Source organism: Hippocampus zosterae, chromosome 1, assembly GCF_025434085.1.
Source record: "Hippocampus zosterae strain Florida chromosome 1, ASM2543408v3, whole genome shotgun sequence".
NCBI lineage: Eukaryota > Metazoa > Chordata > Actinopteri > Syngnathiformes > Syngnathidae > Hippocampus > Hippocampus zosterae.
Genome location: NC_067451.1, coordinates 25,184,699 through 25,210,122, shown reverse-complemented (window position 1 = coordinate 25,210,122; position 25,424 = coordinate 25,184,699). Strand labels below are relative to the sequence as shown.

Sequence of the window (25,424 nt, the reverse complement as noted above, 5' to 3'; positions counted from 1 at the left end):
ACAAAGGTAGCCAGCGAGCAACGAAGATGGTGGCTGGCAGTAAGAATCAATAGTCTCAAATGTCCCAAATACAATTTGTGGAAGATGATCTGAGCCATGTTGGGTGAGGAGCAAGGCGTGCAAAATATGGACTAAGTCTCCTTAGTGCTCACTTTCATGATTCCTGTGTCATCCTCCAACTCAGCGGATTGATATTTCTTCAATGGGGAGCTGAGCAGTTCCCCAAAATTCATGTATTTGAGGTGCAAGTATGAAGGCATCATTGAGAAAATGGTGAGTCTCTCTCATATGAATAGGCTATAAAAAGTAGATAGCTGTCAAAAAGAAGGCTTCCGTCGCCATCCATGTTTCACTTTCAATCAGTTCGCTCTTTGAAACCCCGGCACTCACTTTACTCAGCACTGTCATTTTACTGTCAGATATCTGCTGAAAACCATAATGTGCATTTTTGTAAACATTTGAATATTTGACAGCCATTGGCGCCACTGCGCTAAACACATCAAGTTGTCGGAGCTTAAGATCCATGGTGTCATATTTTGAGTTGCGCTGGTCTCGTCTGTTGTATCTCAAGGTTATCGCATCCGTCTGGGCTCCAGTACAGACAAAAAAGACACGGGCCGCCTCCATGTGGACTTCGCCCAGGCCCGGGATGACCTCTATGAGTGGGAATGTCGCCAGCGCATGATGGCCAGAGAAGAGCGGCACCGGCGCAAGATGGAGGAAGACCGCTTACGGCCGCCCTCGCCTCCCCCCATTGTGCACTTCTCAGAGCACGAATGCAGCCAGTTGGGCGACAAGATTAAAGGTTAAGTATTAAATCGTAGTTTTGTGTCCTGTCAAATACCAGTGGAACCTTCAAAGTCAAACATAATCAGTTTCATGACACTGATTGATTTCAGAGTTGTTCACATTTTAAAGCAACCTTTCCCAAAGAAAATAATGTTGGAACAAATAAGTTCCACGATCAATTTTCACCATTCTTAAACCTTTCCTGACTCTACAGTCACATTATCTTCTTAACCATCATACAAGAATAAATGTAGTCTGATGTCATCTGAGAAAATAGACTTGTGAACAATACAACTTTTATCAGATCAGATTTTTTAATGTAAAATAAATAGCAATTTATTGTCATAAATGTACCACTTTACTCCCCACCCACTGTTTTTTTTTCTTGCAAAGCCTCGGCCATTTAAGACCGCATTTCATGCACAAACTCAGTGTGCTTCACCATTAAAAAAAAAAAAGCATTTACAAACAAAATAATTTAATACATTTGCAAGGACAGTAAACACAGTTTTAATTTCTTTACTGTAAAGAAATAAAAATGTCTTTACTGTCCTTTTGTATTGTCATTGATCACGTGTCTATCACGATACATATTGATATTGAATTAATGGCCAGTCCTACCTAGGAGCATACAAAAAAAGCAAAAAAAGAATCCTCATGAAATCCACAATCTTAAAAAATGATTTCCTCATTAAATAAATAAATAAATAAATAAGTTGAATTAGGAACATGCTACTTTTTCTTGAATAAATCAGAACTTCACTCCACTATCTATATTCCAAATAGATTTGCTTAGTATTCTGCCTTACTTTAAACAAGTCATTTCTTCCAAGATAAAATGTAAATGAATTCTCATGTGATTATAAAATTCAAGAAAATAAATACTCTCACCCCCCACCCCCATACTACTTTTTAGCGAATAAATCCAACTTAAATCACGTTAATATTTTCTTGGCTTTGTACTGCGCTTTTTTTCCTCAATTAATGCAATTTTATCAAAGAAACACAAAAATCCTCCTCATTCACGTGACGTTCCAAACAATTTTTTGCCTTGCAATTACTTTTTATTCTCATAATATGACAATTGAATTCACTTGCAAAATATATTTAAAAAAGAGATCAAGATAAATCATTTCACATTTTCCGGCATTTTTTACAAAGATTGTAATTCTATTGTGACCAGTAACCCTGTACAACTCAAAGTATTTATTCATTTTATCATCTTGAGAGATGCAGTAAACGAAAGCGATAATGTGGTTGATAGTGTGCACCCCCTCTTTAACTGGGAGGTTTGAATCTGATCCAATTCAACCAACCATCCATTGAGTCAGCACACAACTGCCACCTTACGTTAACCCCAAATAAAGTTCAGCTCTTCTAGTAGCCTTTTGCTGACTTTTCTTTCTCGCTAGCAGAAGCCTGAGGGTTTTGTGCGAACTCTGACTGGTCTTTGGGACCGTTGACAATTCCCCCCACCTTGACACCCTCTTAAACTGGGTTATTGCTATTCTCAGGGTCAACCAATCACAATCAGCTGAATGAACACCACACCGTAGCACTTTTGTGAGTTGTTTCCCTTTGGAGCTTCCAATCTTGCAAGTTAAATCAATCAAGTTTGATCCCCGACTGAAGTGAGCCGTTTCCACGCCTGTCGCTTCTTCTCCACACTCCTAAAGTGTCCTCTCTGTGTTTCTGGCTGAACAAACTTGTTTCTCTAATGAGGGCAGACAAATTCAGGTCTCTTTCAGTCTCGGGCTACCTGATAACACAACGCCCCTTCACTTGAAAGCCGCTCTACATCATTGTGTCTTTCTTGGCTCTCCTCTCTCGACCCAGGCCAAGGATTTATTTTTAATCGCTTGGCATTGGCTCTTGTGAAATGACACTTTCCGTGAATCGGGGGGATGGGGGGAATCCCTCTTCCCTTTTCTCCCAAAGAACAATCCTTGCTATTTATTGATGGCGACAAGCTCACAGATGCACTTTACAAGCTGGCAGTCGATAAATGACCTCCCACTGCCCCCCTTTCTCTGTGTAAGGCCATTTGTCATATGTCCGCTTGTGTTTTCCCTTTCATCCCGTAGGCCAGCGTTCCACTCACTCACCTGTGCTTTTTGTTTCATTTTTCATCTTTTCCGCAAGCCTGCCCTTCACTCTTCTCGTTGAAGCTGCAAGTTCCATCAAACTTGCAGACCTCTATCAGAGCCAAGAACCTTATTGATTTATTTTTTTCCGTGCAAAAACTTTGAAGGAGCTCAGGTTGCCCGACAGGTTTGTTTCGTAATTCTTGTCAGAGCTCTTCACACCCTCAGGGAAGTTTTGTTTTGTATAAAAGTAAGTAAAACTCAGTATGGCCACGAGAACCCTTGTTGATTCCTAAAATAATTTGTCCATTTTCATTTCAGATGACAAAAATAGATAGAGTGCCTTGAAAAAGTATTTGTCCCCGATATTAAGGTAAGATATTTTTCCCCATGCAATTGTTTCGAAACATCAAACCAATTGTAAAAACTCAATTGTAAATAAGCTGCGGTTTCTAAATATGATTTTATTTTTGAGGGGGGAAAAATTCTAACCCGTTTGGTACTGAAAAAAGAATTGCCCTTTGAACCTATAACCGTTTGAACTCAAGCACTTGTGATAATTAGTGGTGAGTCTCTTTGCAGACTCGTGTGCAACTCAGTCATTCTCGAGCTCTCGAGCTTTTTTGAGCTATTTAGAGATGGACTTGCTCGCAGCACAAACTGATAGCCGGACATTCCCCCTTAGAATGTACTGCGACACAGCAGAATTTCTTGCTCCATTAATCACAGCAAATCCTCCAGGTCCTTAAATCACAAAAAAAGCAGCACCGGAACTGCTCCAAACAGTTTTTTTGCCGATATGATCTTTTAATCAACCATTCCAAAAACATGCGTGGCAGGCTGATTGAACACTCTAAATTGTCCCTCGGTGTGAGTGTGAGCGTGAATGGTTGTTCGTCTCTGTGTGCCCTGCGATTGGCTGGCAACCGATTCAGGGTGTCCCCCGCCTACTGCCCGGAGACAGCTGGGATCGGCTCCAGCACCCCCCGCGACCCTAGTGAGGCTCAAGCGGTTCGGAAGATGAATGAATGAATGTTATTTGGTGTCCTTTTTGACTATGCTGTGTGTCACATAGCATTGCCGTCAACAGCGCCTCTTCACGCTGAAGTCAGTTAGTGTGCTCTGTTTGCCCTCTGTTGCTATCAGACATAACAAATTGACCTGTTGCACACAAATGATAGGATTCTTGTCAATCAATTAGTAAGCTAATCAGTTTGTACTTTCGTATTAGCCATAGCTTTGGTGCCATCTTGTGATATCTAAAAGCCTGATAATCACAGGAACGTATTTCAGCAAACAGCAGATCATTGTCCCAGAAAAAAAAAATATGTGTGAATCGCAAACGTTGAAAATGGGTTTAGTCCAATGTTCTAGTATGTTCCTATATATCTATATATATATATATTGCGCGTCGTCCCGCACGCTGTCTGTCCTTCCATCTGTCCCTTTTCAAAACGTACCTACTTCACCGCGCCGCTGTGCGCCGCCACTGCGCGCCGCCACTGCGCCGCTCAGGCAGTGGCTCACTACGATCGCGCGGGCATCTTAGCGAAAAAATGTTGTCTACCCACAAGCATTGCAATAAAATTGTTAGTTATTTAGTAGAGCTAAACATCTCTTTATTTTCGCGATAAGCAATGAAGATGAACAAAAAGTAGAACCAAGCAACAACACTTTTGTGGGCCGAAGGCCCACCTTACCAGCCTTCCGCAGGAACCAGCTGATGAGCCGCCCGGAGGGCGGCGAACCAGCTAGTATAGTATAACACAATTTCAATGAAGGAAATCATTAATTGTCCCAATTACTTTATGAAGGACATTCCATGAAAATCCTGCCCCCCCTCACCCCACCCGTCTGAACAGTGACAGTACAGTACTTCGCCACCTAATAATACCCGACTGATTACCTTGTCGTATGCCTTTTTTAACCAGACGACAGCAAGTTTGCAGAGGCAGTGCGTGTACTTCTGACATGGCTGGAGCGTGGCGAAGTCAACCGCCGCAACGCCAACAACTTCTACTCCATGATCCAGTCGTCCAACAGCCACATTCGCCGCCTGATGACGGAGAAGAGTCAGCACGAGAAAGAGATGGAGGAGGCCAAAGACAAGTTCAAGACGGCGCTGTCGGGCATACTTGCACAGTGTGAGTTTCAAACCTTTTTCAAAGTCTTGATAGGGAGTGTATTGTTATTTATGTTATGATAATATACATGATATGAAAGTGCTCTATAAATACTGTTGACTTGACTTGACTTGATATGCTACGAATGGAAAAGAAGTCCAGTATGTTTCTTGGTTTTCCCATGATTGAAACATTGCACAGGGCATACTGGTTCAAATGACTTAGCACACAAGTTTTACAAGACATATCTGAAGCTCTGAATGCTGCACCAGAAGTAAGTACTTTTGTTTGTGTGTTATTGCTTGTTGATGGGAGACCGTGACTTGCAGGGAAATTGACCAGCAGCAGGTAATATCAAGATATTACTATTCCAGAATCCTCAAAAATAGGAGGATTTGCTTCAGTTTTGGCTACATCGTTTTAAGTAGAAGCCAGCCGGATAGAGAATATCAACATACAAACCACTGCTATGAAAATAAGGAAGTTGCTGTTAATGATACAGATTTGTTTCATTAATCACAATTGAACATCTGTTTTCAAGGAACCCTTTTGCAGTCAAGATATTTGAAAACAGGTTCTCAGAGTGGGCACTGTTGAAAACCGTTCTTCTGGTTGTGTCCAAAAACCTGTGTTGCCTAAATATGTGCGAGTACGTTACACCCAAAACAAAACGGGTGCTCTTTAAGCAGAGGAAATGCACCGGAGCAGGCTGATGTTTTCAGTACATGTCACCAGACCATGTTTGTGTGTGTATACTTGCTGAAGCACTTACTGTATGTCATAATTGTAACGGTTAATCACGTTAGGTAACACGGCACTGAGCTCGTATTGATAGTGCGGCACTAAAGCTCATAGTTATTGGAGATAATACAATTTGTGGTGCCAAACAAGCTGCGGAATCACAATTAAAAAAGATCTCCAAAGCAACTGGTGTTTCCGAGCAGATAAATGGTCCCAATCAACACCTGCGGAATAAGCGTGCCGTCCTCTCACTCGTCTCGCACGAAACTCACTCTGCCTTCCGTATTGATCAGCACCATCAAATTACTGAGCGCAACGGGACAACGCTATTGATCTCTCGCTCGCCACTCTCTACGCACACGTGCCTCTGTTGCGATGGTCGTATTGACTTCCCTCCTATATGCATTAGGACTTTGTGGGATGCCCAGACCACCCACACTGTCCCTCATGACCTCCCCATATGAGAGCAAATTGTGTCCTCGGTGCGTCATTGAAATCCAACAGCGTATGCTGTTTTTTTTTTTTCCTTCAAGATGTGTTTCGGTGCAGCATGATGAACAACATGCGTGTGGCACGTGGCCTTCGCAGTCTTGGCCTTCTATTCTCAGCTCCTTCCGGGTGAAGTTCATGTTCTCCCGTTCTTTCATTGTTTTTCTCTGGACGATTCTGGAGCAAGTAATAGTGGCAATTATTTTGATTGATAGTGAAATCACGATGAATAAATGTGTTTACAGAAATCCAACTTTTAAAATAACTTCATGAAAATAAATGAAACCTATTTAGCAAAATAATTGCAAGAAAATACATTAAATACCTGCTGTGAGCACCTTGATCTCTTATGGTCAGTGTGGTGCAACACATGCCCAGAAATACCAGCTTACCTTATCAATAAACACAGTAGAAATAGAAAGTCACGATTGTACGTCAATAATTTAACTTGTTTTTTTTTCTTCTCAAATTAAGAAGATGATATGACTATGAATATCGTTATACTGCATTACCTGTCTGTTGTGTTACAGCAGCATTTCTGTGTGACTATTCATTATTTGAGGGTACATTTTTGCTCGCCCATCAATGTGGTTTTTCAGTGACTGCTAGCAATAAGCTGCTGATGTTTCAAAAGCAAAGTGTGTTTTGTATTTAAATGTACAAGATGTGTCATTCTTTTTGTTGTATGTTTTGTTTTACGGTAAACTCCAACGGGGGGCGTCAATCAACATCTCAAAGCAACGCTCAGTGTCGCTAAAATAATGGGCGTCACAGTCGTGCTTTTTTTATGATTGAGAGAAACTAAAATTTAATTTTGATTAAACTCCCATCCCTGCAGTAGACTCTAAATTCTCCTTAGTTGTGAATGTGGTTCTGACTGGTTGCTTGTCTATATGTCCCATGCGATTGGCTGGTGAGCAATCCAAGGAGCCATCATTTTGAGGAAGAGTTGCCACCATTATTGGAGGAAATCCTTTCCAGATTCTGGCCTCTATTAACTATTGAGGCAGTGTAACATTTTAACTCTTAAATGTCATAATTAAAAATAAATAAATGATAAGTGAACTGCTGAAGTACCGGTACTCAAAAGTAGGCAAAACACCTCAGAATTTTGTAATGATGATGATGATGATGATGATGAAAACCAGATGTTTATCATCAAGATGTCAAAAAAACTAAATGAATCCATTTTAAGACATGCGGCAACTACACTCTTGGACAAAAGTACTGGGTTAATCACACTTATCAGGAAACGGAAATTGTCTTTTTACAACATTTTGGAATTTCCGTCCAGGCAGGCTCCCTCATTTTTGACATCCCGGAGTCCTTCCACGCCAAACTCATCTGAACAAGCATTTATGCACTGGCTAACAATCAGGCTGGAACAGGACAAGGCCTTACTGCAAACTGTTCTTTTTGAAACCAGATGTACACAAATATGAAGAAATCAAGGAGAGCTAATGATGATGATTATCGGTTAAGATGGTCTTCCGCTACTTTTGTCCACATCGTGTATCTAGAAATCAAACTGCAAGATACTTTGGCATCCACAGGTAAAAAGACACACGCACACACACACACACACACACACACACACACACACACACACACACACACACACACACACACAGTCAGTTCTTTTAGACCCCGATAGTTTGACTCCACTCTCTCGCTCCTCTGCTCCCTCCCACCTTGCCCTCTGTCTCTCTCTCTGATCTCTGGATGGTCTCTGCTATCCTCCCTCCGACCTCCTCTCTTCATCCCGCCGCAGTTGAGCAGATTGTGTCTGTATTCCAAGCCGCTTCCAAACAAAAGGCATGGGACCATTTCTCCAAAGCGCAGCGCAAGAACCTGGATGTGTGGCGCAAGCAAGCCGAGGTTGGTACTCCTTCTTTTTTTTTGGGGGGGGGGGCGTTTTATTAGATTGTTGCAAATGCTGTTTTTTGCATACAGTATGGGAAAGTTCTTTTTTTTTCAACCAAGTAAATGTTGAAGCACAACTCAGATCAGGCAAGCATTAGAGACTCCGTATGTGACAGTAAGTAGTTGAATGAAGCCAGAACATCCTGGAAAACAAGAGTTCCTCCATCACTTGCCTCCCACATGAAGGGAACGAGCGACACGGTAATCCAGATATGAGGTAACTTTGTACAAAGGGTTTTGTTTTGTTTTTTAATCAACTTTTTTTGTAACTAATCATTGCGGTATCAATGAATACGTGATTTTTACAACCTCATCAGATAGATCGATTAGCATGATGCTTTCTATTTTTTTAACGCTAATATTTGGATTGTGGTGCAGCCTGGACCGCGTAAAATCAAATCTATTTGGTAAGTGTCATAGGATAATACAGTGATACCTTGACTTACAGGTGCTCCAAATTACAGGTTTTGCAGTGGGACAGATAGGGGAGGGTAGTTCAATGCTCTGGGTTATGGGCAAGGCGACACAGTTACAAATTTATTGAAAAGGGACAGTAAATGACACACATTAAAAATGACATCACTCGCAAGGAGTTGCTGGAGGCTGATCTCTCTTGATGTCACCCATTCAGACACGTCCAACACACAGATACTGTAGTATGTACCGTTGGGGTCAACGACATGTTGCACATAGATTAATAATTCCTCCCGTTATTGTGAGGAATTATTAACATTATCAGTGTCATCACATAAATGAATATCATTCATTATCAACAACATTATTAGTTGTTTAGAGAAAATGTGTGATTATAGAAGTGTGTAACCAACTGGTATCTTTGCATTAATCAGTAGCCAAGAAGAAAATGTTGGTGACCCATGATCCCTAATTACACTTTATAAAACCAGTTTGTTCATTTTTTACAGCCCTTTTTTCTTTTTACCCAATTTAGTATGTTTTTTTTTTGTTTGTTTGTTTTTTTAAACAAAATCTCAATTTTTGGCGGGGTGCTGGAACGAATTAAGGGCATTTCAATTCATTTAAATGGGAAAGAATGATTTGATAGGCAGGCAAGTTGCGTTACAAAGTTATAAATGGACAAATTGTATTCACAAGTCAAGGTGCCACTGTATCAGGTTATAGTGGCAATAAAACAAACATGTACACCTATACAGGTGCAAATCGCACAGCAAGGGCTTTTTAAAGTAAAGGTAGGTGCCCTACACTGCCTGTAAAAAGCTGGATGTAGTCTCTGTATGAAAGAGGCTTTGTGTCCAAGTGAGTGACCAATGATTGGTAATCGTTGTTTCGATGTAATCACACGCTTTACTTGTATGCACACATCATGTCAAGATCATTCTTCTCATACACCCTTCTTCCATCTGGCCATTGTGGTTTTTGGATGAGTAGTGCATAAGACTGGTATAATAAGACCATTTTGTTTTCATAGAGCCTCAGGGATTCGTGCCTGCTTCCTCTTCTAACGGGCTTGTTTAAAAAAAAAAAAGGCTTTTACACTAGGGAAGGTGAAGCATGACCGTCAGTGCAAGCGGAAGAAAATACTGTGGGCGGATAAGACCTCATTCATGCAAACGTTAACCGTGAGAAAGTCCTCAAAAATTGAAATGTGCTGCAAAACAACCTTGGTCGTCTTTCTCTTCCGACCACTGAGCACTAAATAGCATATCAAATAAGCTTGGATTTATTGAGTGTGTGTTGAAGGAAAAGGCACTTGAATGTGCATATTATTTTAACATTTTCTACCATAACATGTGAAAGTAAAAAAAATAAGTAAAAAGATATGCAAATAAATAAGCATTCAAGATATGATTTCAATTCAGCTACTTATAGCAGCAGCATAACAAAGGCCAGAGACATATATAATGCAATACACAGTACGTACAAATCTGGTTCCTTGTTCTCCAAAAGTTTACATGACAATTTTAACCACAGTGGTGCAGGTAAATTAATCAGCCCCCAGACCTCCCAACTCTCTCAAAAAGGTTTAAAACATGTTATTAATGAGAACATTTTCATTCTACAGCAGTGTACTTTATAAAAAAAAAACAAAGAAATGTAAATACCACTGGTGAACAGAAAATATTACCTAGAGATGGCTTTATGTGTCTCTAAACTTATTTCTGATGCTGATTAAAAAAATATATACTGTATATTTCTTAGCACATCAGGTTATTTCCATTTTTTTCTTTTTAGGTTTTACCTTAAAATTCCACCTGTAGCTGAACCTCACCTTTCATTCATAAATATTACTAAATATATTAATTAAGTACATATTGTTGTTATTATCTTATTATTCTTATGAAAATCGGATGTGCTCGAAAAAAAGGGTGCATTCTCAATCACCGCGACAAAGCCATCGAAAAGAGTATATTTGCATCTCTGAACAAAAGTATTTAAGAAAAAAAAGGTAAATGTTCACAAGCGTAATAACACAGATTGTGGTTGTGATTTTAATTAAAAGGGTACTGTGTTCATGGCGTGTGTGTGCCTTGGCCACCAGGGGGCAGTTTTTTGAACACATTCTACAAGTACATGTAGATTTTCAGTTCAGTTCTAGTTCTAGTTTTTCAGAGAGAATGAAGAAAGTGTGAATATTTTTGTCATGTATTTCTACATATGTGTGAGTGTGTGTTTGTGTTCAAATCTGACACTTCCTATTATGTTTTTATCATTAAGCTAGCCGACTTTTATCGGGTAAATTATTTGCTTTTTGTTTTTGTTTCGATGCACCAGGGTGTTTTTCTCTTTATCTCGCTGAAACAGCTATGCCGTAAGCCAAAAGTAAAATCGCACGAAGACAAACCAGCCATGTTCCTGACATCACCAATGAGGCCATGCCCCAAAAAGGCACACAGACAACACATACCGTTGTTGGGACTCAAATGTGCAGTATGTACGACATACCAAACTAGTTAGACAGTTTGTTCTGTTTGCTTTTAATCCCTAAAGAATTGAGATACAATGTGGTGGTGGTGTTTTATAACAAGTGCAAATGGTTTACTTTAAGCCACATGCGGTTCTGCCAGAGCCGTTTGTCACTTTTGTGGCTGACATTCCATCACAGATAAAATAAAAGGCGAGAAAATGACTGGCTTCTTCCTGCTAAGTAATGCATCGTTGGTAGTTTAGAAGCATTTAGCGGCGCCCGAGAGCCAAATAACTGCTAAGGGATGGGGGGCGTTTGACTGGATGGATACATTCTGTCAGGAACAGAGTGACCAGACAAGGTGAGTCGACCGATCGTCACGCAGGCGGCCATCTTGTGTATGTTCTGTGTGATTGACTGGCCTGGAGGTGAAGCATGGAAGGCTGCACTTCATTCTCTCGAGCACAGCCGAGACTACAGCTGCCTCCCCCCACTAGCCTTGTGTGTGTGTGTGTGTGTGTGTGTGTGTGTGTGTGTGTGTGTGTGTGTGTGTGTGCGTGCATGCGTGTGCGTGCGCGTGCGTGTGTGTGTGTGTGCGTGCCCGTGCGTGCGTGTGTACAGCAGATGGTTGTGTGTGTCTGCAGGTGTTTGTGTATGACCTCTGCCATCGGGCTCCGTCTGAAAAATGTCAGCTGACAGATGGCTCAAAGTTTATTTACTCTAAGGCACTTGTTTTAAGCTCCCTTCAGCACTTTGGAGAGAAATATTGTCTTCAGTCTCTTAGTTTTATGATGATGGTTGCGTTTGAGTTCTATTATTAATACTGAAAGGAAGCGTGTGACAAAATAGGTGAAGGGAAGTCATGTTTTTTCTTGACGGAATGGTGTCAGAGTTATCCCAAGACAACAACTTTGTTGACAACAACTACACACTCATGCAGGAGCTGCTATCTGCTACAGGATATTGCCAGACACTCAAACGCAAATGTGTTTTTAAAAAAAAGAAAAGAAAAGAAATTGATATCATTTTAAAGCAGGGATGTCGAACTAATTTTTGTCGCGAGCCACTTTTGAGTCACGTCGTCCCACGGAGGGCCTTTATGATTTGGTTTTTGGTTTGGTTTGTTTATTGAACATAAAACATATACAGTAATAATTTGACAGAAAATAAGGTAGATAAAAAAGTAAAAGAAAGAAATCAGTCTTCATTCAACACAGTTATTATGTTCAAGGGAGTAGGATGAAGTAAAAAAACTTATCTAGTCCTACCCCGTTATGTGTTTATATCTACTAAATCATTTTTATATCAATCAGAAAAGAAAAAGTAATAAGAAGTCTCCATTAAGGCTCATACTTTACCCTTAACCGTGATATTTTCACAACTTTTGGTTTGTATCGGGATTATATACATCCTCACCCTGGCACGCTTGTGTCAATTTTCTCTTGTATTCATAATGGATATTGCAATACCTTTCTCTATTTATCAACTTAGTTCTGATTTATCATTATATTTAATGTTTAGAATTTATCATTTTAACTCTGATTGGTGTAGGTTGTTTGTACTATTTTTTTGAATTTGTTTTTTTTTTTAATTTTTTTTTGAATTTTGTTTTTGAACTCAGCAAGCGATTTACTCATTTCGAGATTATTCCACAGATTAACACCTTTGCTAGATACACTTCTTTGCTTGATGTTTGTTCTTGTTTTGAGTTTTTTGAATAAGTTGGTACCTCTTAATTCATAGTTGCTTTCTCGAATTTCAAAAAACTTCTGAATGTTTTGGCAGAGCAGGTTATTGTGTGCTTCGTACATTAATTGGGCGATTTTAAAGTCAACCAGGTCATAAAATTTCATCGTATTTAATTTAATAAATAGTGGATTTGTGGGTTCCGTATATTTTGATCTATTAATAATTCGAATTGCTTTTTTTTGTAGTTTGAGAATAGGGAGTGTGTTTGTTTTGCAGGCATTTCCCCATGGTAATAATAATGAAGTGTATAATGTGTACAAGGATCTCTTATTTAGCACTTCCTTGGTTTTGTAGAGGATCCCTACGGTATTGGCTATTTTTCTTTTTACGTTATCGATATGTGGTTTCCAACATAGTTTTGAGTCTATTACTAATCCGAGAAACTTGGTTTCATACGCTCTTTCTATTTCAGTTGAGTTTACCATAATTTTAGCTTGGTGTTTGATTGGTCTTGTGCCAAAAACAATTGACTTCGATTTTTTCAGGTTAAGTGACAATTTATTTCTGTCGAACCAGTTTTTTAATTTAATTTGTTTTCTACGGTTGTCAGGAGCTGTTTCAGATTTATTCCAGAACAGTAGAAAGTTGTATCATCAGCAAATAGGACACATTTAAATAGTTTTGAGACCTTGCAGATATCATTTATATATAAGATGAATAGTTTTGGACCAAGCACTGACCCCTGAGGTACTCCGTGAGTGATTTTCAGTTGATTCGTTTTTTTATTGTTGAGTTGCACGTACTGATATCTGTTTTCTAAATAACTTTTTATCCATTTATAAGCTACACCTCTAATGCCATATCTTTCTATTTTTTTCAATAATATACTGTGATCTATTGTGTCAAAAGCTTTTTTTAGATCTAGGAAAACCCCAACAGTAAATTCTTTGTTGTCTATATTAGTGGCTATTGCTTCCACAAACTCCATAACTGCCATTGAGGTGGTCCGTTTTTCACTGAAGCCATATTGATTTTCACTTAACAGCGCGTGCTTTTGTATAAAACTATCAAGTCTGCGAGAAAATAGTTTTTCTAATATTTTTGAAAATTGTGGTAGTAGTGATATTGGTCTATAATTTGTAAACAGATGTTTTTCTCCACTTTTATAGATTGGAATAACTTTAGCAATTTTCATTTTTGATGGAAAGATACCAGCTTTGAATGACAGGTTGCATATGTGTGTGAAAGGTCGCACTACATATTCTATAATCTGCTTGATTGTCATATCAATATTAAAGCAATCAGTTGACTTTTTATTTTTAAAAGTTTTTATAATATTTGATACTTCTTCTTGTTTTACTGCAGTAAGGAACATCGTGGAGGAGTTTTTTTCTACGTATCTATCCACTTCAAACAGGTCTGTTGGATCAGGAATTTGTTTTGCTAGGTTACTGCCGATGTTGACAAAATACTCATTAAATTCAGTTGCTATTTCTGCAGTTTTTTCCAAAATAGTATTTTTTGCCTTTGATAAAATACTCTGGATAATCCATTTTTTTAGGACTATTTCTGATTACTTGGTTAAGTATTTTCCATATTTCTTGTGTGTTACCTTTATTCTGCTCTAATAGTGCATGATAATGATCTCTTTTACTGGTTCTTATAATATTTACTAATTTATTTTTATAGGTCTTATATTTTTTTCTGCTTCTTCAGTTCTGAATTTTAAAAACAATTTATATAAATTTGTTTTTCTTTTTACATGCGTTTTCTATGCTTTTCGTTATCCATGGCTTACTCACTGACAGTGAACCCACAAAAATGTTTAATCGCATTATTACTTGTAAGGGTCACAAAGGTATTTATTTATTTTTATTTAATTTATTACACATGATAATTTGACATTTTCTGTATTTTTTAGGAAGAATAATGCAAGTTGACACATACGATTTTCTTTCAGGGGGCCTCATAAAATGATGTGGCGGGCCGGATATGGCCCCTGGGCCTTGAGTTTGACACCTGTGGTACGACTGTAAAAGAAAAAAGACTTATATGGTCTCTATTGCTATTTATGCAGATCTTCACGCGAGTGCTCACCGTGCAAATTAATTGGTCAGAATGAATAGATCATCAAATTCATCGACAGCTATTTTGAGAATTGATTTGTTAAGTAGAGCTACTGTTTAACTATGAATTGACCAAATCCTCTGATTTCAACCGCTCAAAAGTACATGTCTGATTTCTAAAGTCTTTCAGAAATGTTTAACTTTGGAAAACAACAATCAACAAGTTTGCCTATTTTCGGAAACGTTGACGGTGAAACACAAGAAAAAAACTATTTTGTTGAGACTCTGGATAAAGTTGCATCGATTAATGATGTTTTGGTTCACCTATTAAGTTATTTGGTGAAATGAAACCAACCTTGAATCGGATGTAGGCGGAATAGTGCACAGCATTTGGCATGGTAGATTCAATTTCACTTGCTGGGTGAGAAAGTACTACATGTGGGAAGTAGAGATTCATCACCGAATATTACAGCAGGTCTACTCATGCGTGTAAGACTTTTCTAATGTGTTATGTTTTTCTTTTTGGATTTTGCCATACAGTACTTTTTGTTGCAGTATTAAAAAAACAAACAAAACAAATTAGTTCATCATTGAAGGCCCTTATGTGAGCAATTTTAGTTAAAGGGGAGGTCAAGTCAATTGAAAAAAAATTGAGTTCCCTTTAAGAGCTTAGTCAGAGAACAAATTAAACCTAAAAGTTGTTAATACTCTGTTCACGTTAGGATGAACACTCTTGTAGTGCCATTGCTTTTCATTTACATTTTTTTTTAATTGTGTTTCATATGAGAAACAGTGGACGGGAGTGGACGCTTTGACTATGTGGAGACTCCGCGTAGAGAACAGAGAAAAGACAAACAACAGCACCAATACCCATGATTCTTTAGTTTCATTCTTGCTGTGCAGCCAGGCATCTCTGTCAAGCCGTTTAAAGCTTCCCCTGCTGGTCACTTGAGAACAGGAAACAGGACTAAAAAAAACAGTGGGTGGGGGCAAGAGTTTGTAAAAGCGTGTGAAATTTGTGTCAGATTTCAGGAAGAATGGATCCTTCTTGCCTCATGTCCTAATGATTCGGCCTCGATCGAGAGCCGCTTATCGCCTCAGTCCACCGCTGTCGCTCGCCATGTCCATCTTGTCATGTGAGGGGGGGCAAGGGAACCGTATGATCGTGTTTGTTGTCCCACAGAGCAGCCTGAACATTTAATATGCTCATAAATGTTTGTTAGTTGCCAACATTTTCTTTGAATGAATTTTAGGACTTTCTACATACTGTATAAATCAGCCATAAAGAAATCAATCAAGCTGATTATATCGCTGCTCTTCCCTGTGTTAATAATACAACTTGAGTTGCCATGGATGAAGTGATTTCTGTATGCCACAGTGAAACTGCAAGCAGCGAGAAAATGAAATGCAGCCGAAAAAGTGCACTCTCTCCCTTTACTTCCACTATTAAGGCCAGCACTGTGAAATCCAATCTTGACCTCGTCTTCCCTTTGTTCCATCTTCCAGGAAATTCGAAACATGCACAACGAGCAGCTGATGGGCATCCGACGCGAGGAAGAGATGGAGATGTCTGACGACGACATGGAGGAATCAGCAGACAGCAAAGACTCTGAGGACTCGGGTACGCTTTTCATGAATGTTTTTCTGGATGAATGTGAAATACAGAGACTTAATGTCCCAATACTTTTGTCCATAATGTAGAGTAGACTGATTCCCAAAAATGGATCGTGGGCAGCTAGGAAAAAAAAAGGACTTGTTTGTATTCAGATTTTGCATGACAGTAATGAGGTCTACCAAGTTCCCAACAATATAGAACAAACAATTTTGGCTCAGTGTTAGGAGGTGTCGGCATATGCTTTCAGTGCTATGCCAAACTCACGGAGAACTGCGTTGAAAAATGTTCCATATTATCCATGTATTTTAAGGGCCAAACCCCAAAAATGCGTTATTGTTCTTAACTTCTATAAAACAGGTCACAACTTTGCATCAATAGGAAGTTGTGAGTCTAAGCGTGACAACAATTAAGAAACAATTTCCTAAAGTACCGTATTTTCACGACTATTCGACGCATCGTACTAATGGCCGCAGTCTCATTAATGCGTGACATTTCTGTATTTTACACATACACAGGACGCATCGTACGAATAGCCGCAGTTTTACAGTGGTAAAACATACGCCAACTTAAACATACGGCATGCATGCGCGCACTCTAACACGTTAGCTTGAAGCATACGGTAGCATGCCAAGACATACAGATAAGATAAAAACACGTTTTTAAAAAGGCAACGAAAGCAGAACTGAGTTCGGGTGTATTTTATTTAGCCATCGTACAATGTTCTCACGTTTTCGATCAATCATCACCCAGAAATCCATCAAAGTCCTCATCCTCTGTATCAGAAGCAGAGGACTGCACATCTCAGTTGTCATTGAATGCATCACATGCTAGTGTGAGTTGCTACGCATTGCCGAGCGGAAAGAAGGAGTAGCAACAGCAAAGTCAACATTTCTCTCGTGTGAAGCTTTCCCACATTTGAAAGTAAAGAACAGAGCGAAACATGGTGGCAGCGCGTGTGTGTGTAGAAAGAATTGAACAATTGTGCAAGTACCGTAATCCATCAAAAACGCCGCGTTCCCTCTCGTTGTTGCGTATTGTGGCGTAACTCGCCCAGCGCTGCCTCTCACTCTTTGTAAAGTTGTGTTTGCCATCGATCATTGTTCCCATGCTGTTCGCAACTTTACTTTGAACGCCCGGTTGATGCCAATGTCCAGCGGTTGGAGTTCTTTAGTCAAGCCTCCGGGAATAACGGCAAGCTCAGAGTTCATTTGCTTGACTTGATTTTTCACCGCTGCTGTGAGATGGTCACGCATGCCAAAAGCATAACCGGTGGCTTTAAGTTTTAACTGAGCTTCGTAGGCATGTCTCTTTGTCGAATTTATTTTCAGGGGTTCTTAGAAACCAAAACCGGAGTTGTTTTGCAACAATGCACATTGCCACACGCTATACAAGTGTTGGTACTGGCTTGAGGCGTCCACTTACACGCCCACCCTTCACCATTGGCGGACTAACTTGTCTGTCCTCTCTCTCCCTCTCTCTCTCTCCCTCTCCATATATGTATATATACACGCCCACCCTTCCCTGATTGGCCGACTTCTTTCACAGTCACTTCCGCCTTTTCTCTACATAAACAGCGTGTCGGCTGTCAGTCAGATTTTGGAACTCAGCGCATATAAAGGACGCTCCGCACCATAAGGCGTCCTGTCCATTTTGGAGAAAATTTAAGACGTTTAATGGCGCCTTATAGTCGTGAAAATACAATTTTACTTTGTTTTGTCTTTAAAAAAATAAAATCATGCATCTTTGTTCATCTAGGGACATATTGTGACTATAGTTGGCTGGTTTGCCCATTTGAATAGCAGCACTCAAGCCCATGAACCGTCTCTTCAAATGACTGCATGAAAGATGATTGAACATTATGTGGAGACGCTCTTTTTAACATTCCAGTCAACTGTGACGTTTGGTCACTGTGCAGTGTTGTGTTGAGGGCACCTACGCGGCTTATTATTTCAGACCAGTTTGCTTATGTTCTTGATTCCAATCTTATTTTAAACTACACTTTCTCTCGACATCAAATGGAATACTCCTGTTGTATTCATACAAATCAATAGCTTCTATGTAAAATGAGCCTTCCTCCCGCTGTCTACTATCAATTAAAGAAAAATCCCTGGTTACGAGTTGTGGAAGTACAAAGCACATTTTCGATGCAGATTTCTAGACCAACAAATACCGAACGAATGAATGTCTGCTGTTGGCTAATTTGAAAAGCTTGGCTCATTGAGATAGAGGTGTATGCAAATGAAACCGTCGACTCCACTTATTGCAACACTTCTAGTCGGTCATCATGGTAATGAAGACTTGTTTTCAAATATCTGGTCTTCTTGCTGGACGCCGGGGGACGGCTGGTAAAATTTCCACCGTTTATGTTGACCTTTCAACACGTCACCCAGTCCCATGACGACCCCACCACCGCTTGAGGCGCCGATCGATAAGCTACGTCGGACGATGGAATTGAAAAGTGCAAGATCCGCCCGCGTCGCGTGTGCTTGTAGCGTGAACCCTATCATGGACGCCTACGGCTCGACACCTGTTAAATAACAAATGTGCCGAATCCGGCCAACTGTTTGACGGGTTTCAAATCAATACTTCTCACTTCCAAACCTGCCAGAAGCCGACAATTATGCTCAGAGTGTTCATCAACGGTCCTTGAGGCAACATTCATAAATACACACAACAACCGAAGCACTCTCTCTCACGGTATGGCTCTTATCTCCTCTCGGCGTGTTGCACTTTCCCGAAGAGCTTTTCCCTCCCCGTCTTCCAGTTGACTTCCCCAGAGGCGGGCGTACCATAATCCATCCTTTGGCTCTCTGTTCAATAGGTCGGGTCATATGTCCGGAGAAGATCTGGCAGACAAAACGCTGTGGGATTATGCCATTTTTTCAGTAGTCACTAATCTGCCATTGATCTCGGGTTGCGAAGAATATTGAACTGAAGATGTCTGGGATCGGCTCCAGCTCACGATGAGCGCTTTAGCAAAGGAATGAATAGATGGATGAATTTTGCATTATTGTTGTCTGAAGCGTCTCGCAGGTGTTCGCTGCAAGCCTGGTCATTTCATCAGAAAAATAACAAAATGATCTTTTTTACACACTTACACCATTGTTTAGTCATGGAGTATTAAAAAAATGTCTGAAAATGTCAATACCGGCTGTTTTGTTGAAACCGAAATGTGTAATCGCGAAATTGAAATGTTTCAGTATCAGGTGACTGCCAGCCTGTTGGATGTATTTCTATTTATAAAATCTCTCACAAATGTCCTTCCTGTCCTCTTTTTTCTCTATTTCCTTTTCTATGGCAGCAGGCAGCAGACCAGTTGGAATTGAATGAAATGCACTCCCTGTTGGCCACATTGTTAAGTCAATGCAAACTTTGTTCTTTACTCTCTCTTCATAGTTCTGTGGCAGCCTGTCTAAGCAGCAAACTAGTTAAGAGTAAATTAATTGCACTCTCTGATGGTTTTTGCAACTTTGCTCCCCTTCTGCTCGTTCTTGGTTCTAATTTCTATGGCAACCCGTCTGGGGAGCAGACTATTTGGGCCTTGAGCCCTCTGGGGTTGGCGGCCTCATTGTTAAATCAATGGAAATGTTCCTCTTTTCCTTTTTAACCCTCTTAAGATTTCTGTGGCAGCCTGTCTAAGAGCCAAACAAACTGAGCCTGAAAACCTTTGTTGTGATCTTTTATGCTAGTCATTCCTAAAGTGTGGTACTTGGGCTCGCTCTAGTGGTATTTGCAATCGAAACTTGAAAAACTTATTTATTTATATGTAATAAAATGGCCTGAAAACCATCTCAGGCCATGACAGCCCAAAGACAGTGGTCGAGAAGGACAAGGACTGGGCAGATGGACTGAACCATTTTTCAACCGTTTCGACCAGTCGTCTGTCCCTTCCCCCAACCACAAACTGCAACCTCTCTCACTGAGGACTTCTTCTCCTCCCCCTCCTCTTTCGACCAGCTCTCATCAACCCAGTATGTCACCTGGTTCCTGCCTGTCCGTCACAACAGAGCAGGTAAGGAACCAACTGAGGAAGATGAATGTGAGGAAGGCAGCAGGTCCGGACAAGATCAGTTCCCGGCTCCTCAGGACCTGCTCTGACCAGCTGTGTAACATTGTCTAGCACATCTTCAACCTGAGCCTGAAGCTGGGCAGAGCTCCATAGCTGTGGAAAACTTCGTGCCTGGTCCCAGTGCCCAAGACCCCCCACCCTAAGGAACTGAACAGCTACAGACCGGTGGCGCTGACGTCTCACCTGATGAAGACGCTGGAGAGACTCATCCTCGCCCACCTTCGACCGCTGGTGAGCCCGTCACAGGACCCGCTGCAGTTTGCCTATCAGCCTGGCATCGGCGCGGAAGACGCCATTATCTACCTCCTCCACTCAGTGCTGTCACACTTGGAGAAGGCTGGGAGCACTGTGAGAATCATGTTCTTTGATTTCTCCAGTGCCTTCAACACCATCCAGCCCAATTTGCTGGGAGGCAAACTGCAGAACGCCAGAGTGGACCACCATCTCACAGCATGGATCATAGATTACCTCACAAATCGGCCGCAGTACGTGAGATTGCAGAGCTGTGAGTCGGACCGGCTTCTCTGCAGCACTGGAGCGCCGCAGGGGACTGTTCTGGCTCCATTCCTGTTCATCCTCTACACCTCGGACTTCAGACATGACACTCCAAACTGCCACCTTCAGAAGTTCTCCGATGACTCTGCGATTGTTGGCCTCATTACAGAAGGGGATGATCGGGAGTACAGGGGACTGACAAAGGACTTTGTGGACTGGTGCCAGCAGAATCTCCTCCAGATCAACCCGAGGAAAACTAAGGAGTTGGTTGTGGATTTCTGCAGGAAAAAGTCCTCACCAGCACCGATGAACATCCAGGGTATGGACATAGAGAGGGTGACCTCCTACAAGTACCTTGGTGTTCTTCTCAACGACAAACTGGACTGGTCCACAAACACGGACACCCTGATTAGGAAAGGACAGAGCCGACTCTTCCTACTCAGGAAACTGAGGTCTTTTGGGGTTCAGGGGTCACTCCTTAAGACGTTCTATAACTCGGTGGTGGCCTCGGCCATCTATTATGGCATTGTCTGCTGGTCAGGCAGCATCTCGGCCCGGGACAGAAAGAGATTGGAGCGACTGGTCAGGAAGGCCAGTTCTGTCCTGGGTTGCTCCCTTGACACTCTGGAGGAGGTGGGCAACAGAAGTATGCTAACTAAGCTAAAAGCTATGATGGCCAGTCCCTCCCACCCCCTCCAGCCCGCCCTGACAGCACATGGTAGCTCCTTCAGCCAGAGACTGTTACACCCGCGCTGCAAGAAGGAGAGATACCGACGCTCGTTCCTACCGACTGCTGTCAGGCTGATGAATAAAAAATAACAATCATAATAATAATAATAACTAAATGATGTGAAGGTAAATTGTAAATAGTACTGCGGTTTATCCATTTGTGTTCATATTGTATCTAATTGAAAGATGTTTGTTGTTGTTTTTTTTTTTCTCTTCTTCTTTCTACATACATTCTTGCTGCTGGAGGCTGTAAATGTCCCCATTGTGGGACAAATAAAGGATATCTTATCTTATTATTATTATTAATACATTTATATATTTTATATATATATAAAAATCCTCATCTCACCCCTCGGGTGGTGTCCGTCCCTCATTCAGCTCGGGTCCTCTACCAGAGGCCAGGAAGCTTGAGGGTTCTGCGCAGTATCCTTGCTGTTCCCAGCACTGCACATTTCTGGACTGAGATGTCCGATGTTGTTCCAGGGATCTGTTGCAACCACTCATCTAGTTTGGGGGTTACTGCCCCGAGTGCTCCGACCACCACAGGCATGACTGTCACCTTTACCTTCCAGGCTCTCTCCAGCTCCTCTCTGAGCCCTTGGTATTTCTCGAGTTTCTCATGTTCCTTCTTCCTGATGTTTCCATCACTTGGGACCGCTACATCCACTACAACGGCTTTCCTCTGCCCTTTATCTATGATCACGATATCTGGTTGGTTCGCCATTACCATCTTGTCAGTCTGGATCTGGAAGTCCCACAGGATCTTCGCTCTGTCATTCTCCACCACCTTCGGAGGTGTTTCCCATTTTGACCTTGGGGTTTCCAGTCCATACTCTGCACAGATGTTTCGGTAGACTATGCCAGCCACCTGGTTATGGCGTTCCATGTAGGCTTTCCCTGCCAGCATCTTACACCCTGCAGTTATGTGTTGGATCGTCTCAGGTGCCTCTTTGCACAACCTACACCTTGGGTCTTGTCTGGTGTGGTATATCTGGGCCTCGATGGCTCTGGTGCTCAAGGCCTGCTCCTGAGCAGCCAGGATGAGTGCCTCTGTGCTGTCCTTCAGGCCAGCCCTCTCTAGCCACTGATAGGACTTCTTGAGATCAGCCACTTCAGTTATGGTCCGGTGGTACATCCCGTGTAGGGGCTTGTCCTCCCATGATGGTCCCTCTTCCAGCGCCTCATCTTCTGTCCCCCATTGTCTGAGACATTCTCTGAGTACGTCATCCGTTGGAGCCTTCTCCTTGATGTATATATGAGCGCCTAGCAGTACAAATATATATATATATATATATATATATATATATATATATATATATATATATATATATATATACATATATACACACACACACACACAGTACATATAGATTAGAGCTGTCAGTTTAGCACATTTTTATTGGCATTAATTTAAATACATTTTAACGTGATTCAATTTTTTCTTGCGAGATTAACGCGGCACACGTCACAGCGGATGTTACATTGCTCTAGCAATAAACCAGAAACAAAACAACAAGCACGCTGCACAGGTCCACACACGTTTGTTTTGCCAGCCACGGCAGCGCGAGACACCGAAAACGGATACTTAAAGAGTTTATGAATGGAAAGTTTACTTTTAAAAAGTTGCCAGATTGTTCCACTGACAAGACCAAGGTTATCTGTTCTTCTCTCACTCTCTGTATCATACAGGTATACGATGTATGCCACTGACGCGATTGTTACTTGTTTGGAACTTGTGTGGAAGGTTACAGTGTTCCGTGTCTATATAAATAGAGCGGGTGGAGCTTCTCTGTATTCGTCTGACAGTGACAGTGCGCTGAGGAGGTGACACGACAACGAAAGTTCAGCGGTGCAGTGGTAGCGACCTAGCGAAAATAAAACATCTCCAGTGTTGTCATCGAACCAAATGTAGTCATCTGTTGTGAAAGCGTGATATAAATCAGCATGTATTGTATTGTATTGTATTGTATTGTATCCGAAATGATGTCTACACAAAACCGTAGAGAGACTTCTGTGCAAGAAGGACCAACACAATCAACATAGCCTGCCTGCTGTGTTCAAAGCAAACTTGAGAAAAACGAAGTATGGCTTAAATCCACTATAGGCTGAGTACTAGTTTACCTTAGATGTGCACTTTATAATGTTATGTTCCTCTGTTTTGATTCCATAAAAACAGCTGTTAAAGCAGCTCTTGTGTGACAAAACATGTTTTTCACTGTTGTTGATGGACAGTAATGTTGTGTGAGAGATTATGTGTGAATCCTTGAACTGTTCTATGTGTTCTGTGAACTGCTCCAAGTGAAAAATGTTCATGTAAAATTGAAATTGTTATTTCAGTAAATATTTGCATTTTGCACATAGAAAACTGATTCATGATTCCATGTTGATGAGAGCATTAAAATGGGGAAAAATAGGACAAAAACATTTGAAACGATTCAGAAACGATAAAAAAATGTGTGAGTAATCCCGATTAATTTTTTAGCTCATTTGAGTTAAATATGACAGTTGCATTAATTAGATTAAATATTTTAATAATTAGCGGCCCGGTAGTCCAGTGGTTAGCACGTCGGCTTCACAGTGCAGAGGTACCGGGTTCGATTCCAGCTCCGGCTCCCTGTGTGGAGTTTGCATGTTCTCCCCGGGCCTGCGTGGGTTTTCTCCGGGTGCTCCGGTTTCCTCCCACATTCCAAAAATATGCATGGCAGGCTGATTGAACACTCTAAATTGTCCCTAGGTGTGAGTGTGAGTACGAATGGTTGTTCGTCTCTGTGTGCCCTGCGATTGGCTGGCAACCGATTCAGGGTGTCCCCCGCCTACTGCCCGGAGACAGCTGGGATAGGCTCCAGCACCCCCCGCGACCCTTGTGAGGATCAAGCGGTTAGGAAGATGAATGAATGAATGAATTTTAATAATTTGACAGCTCTCACATATATATATATATATATATATATATAAAAAAAAATCCTCATCTCACCCCTCGGGTGGTGTCCGTCCCTCATTCAGCTCGGGTCCTCTACCAGAGGCCAGGAAGCTTGAGGGTTCTGCGCAGTATCCTTGCTGTTCCCAGCACTGCACATTTCTGGACTGAGATGTCCGATGTTGTTCCCGGGATCTGTTGCAACCACTCATCTAGTTTGGGGGTCACTGCCCCGAGTGCTCCGACCACCACAGGCACGACTGTCACCTTTACCTTCCAGGCTCTCTCCAGCTCCTCTCTGAGCCCTTGGTATTTCTGGAGTTTCTCATGTTCCTTCTTCCTGATGTTTCCATCACTTGGGACCGCTACATCCACTACAACGGCTTTCCTCTGCCCTTTCTCTATGATCACGATATCTCATGATCACGATATATATATATATATATATATATATACATTCATTCATTCATTCATCTTCCGAGCCGCTTGATCCTCACTAGGGTCGCGGGGGGTGCTGGAGCCTATCCCAGCTGTCTTCGGGCAGTAGGCGGGGGACACCCTGAATCGGTTGCCAGCCAATCGCAGGGCACACAGAAACGAACAACCATTCACACTCACACTCACACCTAGGGACAATTTAGAGTGTTCAATCAGCCTGCCACGCATGTTTTTGGAATGTGGGAGGAAACCGGAGCACCCAGAGAAAACCCACGCAGGACCGGGGAGAACATGCAAACTCCACACAGGGAGGCCGGAGCTGGAACCACTGGACTACCGGGCCGCCAATATATATATATTATATAAAGGGCAG

At 41.4% G+C, this 25,424-nt stretch overlaps 1 protein-coding gene across 8 annotated transcripts in view; it reads left to right on the top strand.

The window, feature by feature from the left end:
- The window catches only part of enox2 (ecto-NOX disulfide-thiol exchanger 2), a 236,424-nt gene that overhangs the window by 173,528 nt on the left and 37,472 nt on the right, over nucleotides 1-25,424 (top strand). For all 8 annotated transcript variants that reach the window (XM_052074111.1, XM_052074102.1, XM_052074136.1 and 5 more), the window contains 4 exons: nucleotides 572-805; nucleotides 4,805-5,017; nucleotides 7,998-8,104; nucleotides 16,295-16,409. In XM_052074111.1, coding sequence (XP_051930071.1) covers nucleotides 572-805; nucleotides 4,805-5,017; nucleotides 7,998-8,104; nucleotides 16,295-16,409 — 669 coding nt within the window. The remainder of the gene's footprint in view (nucleotides 1-571; nucleotides 806-4,804; nucleotides 5,018-7,997; nucleotides 8,105-16,294; nucleotides 16,410-25,424) is intronic.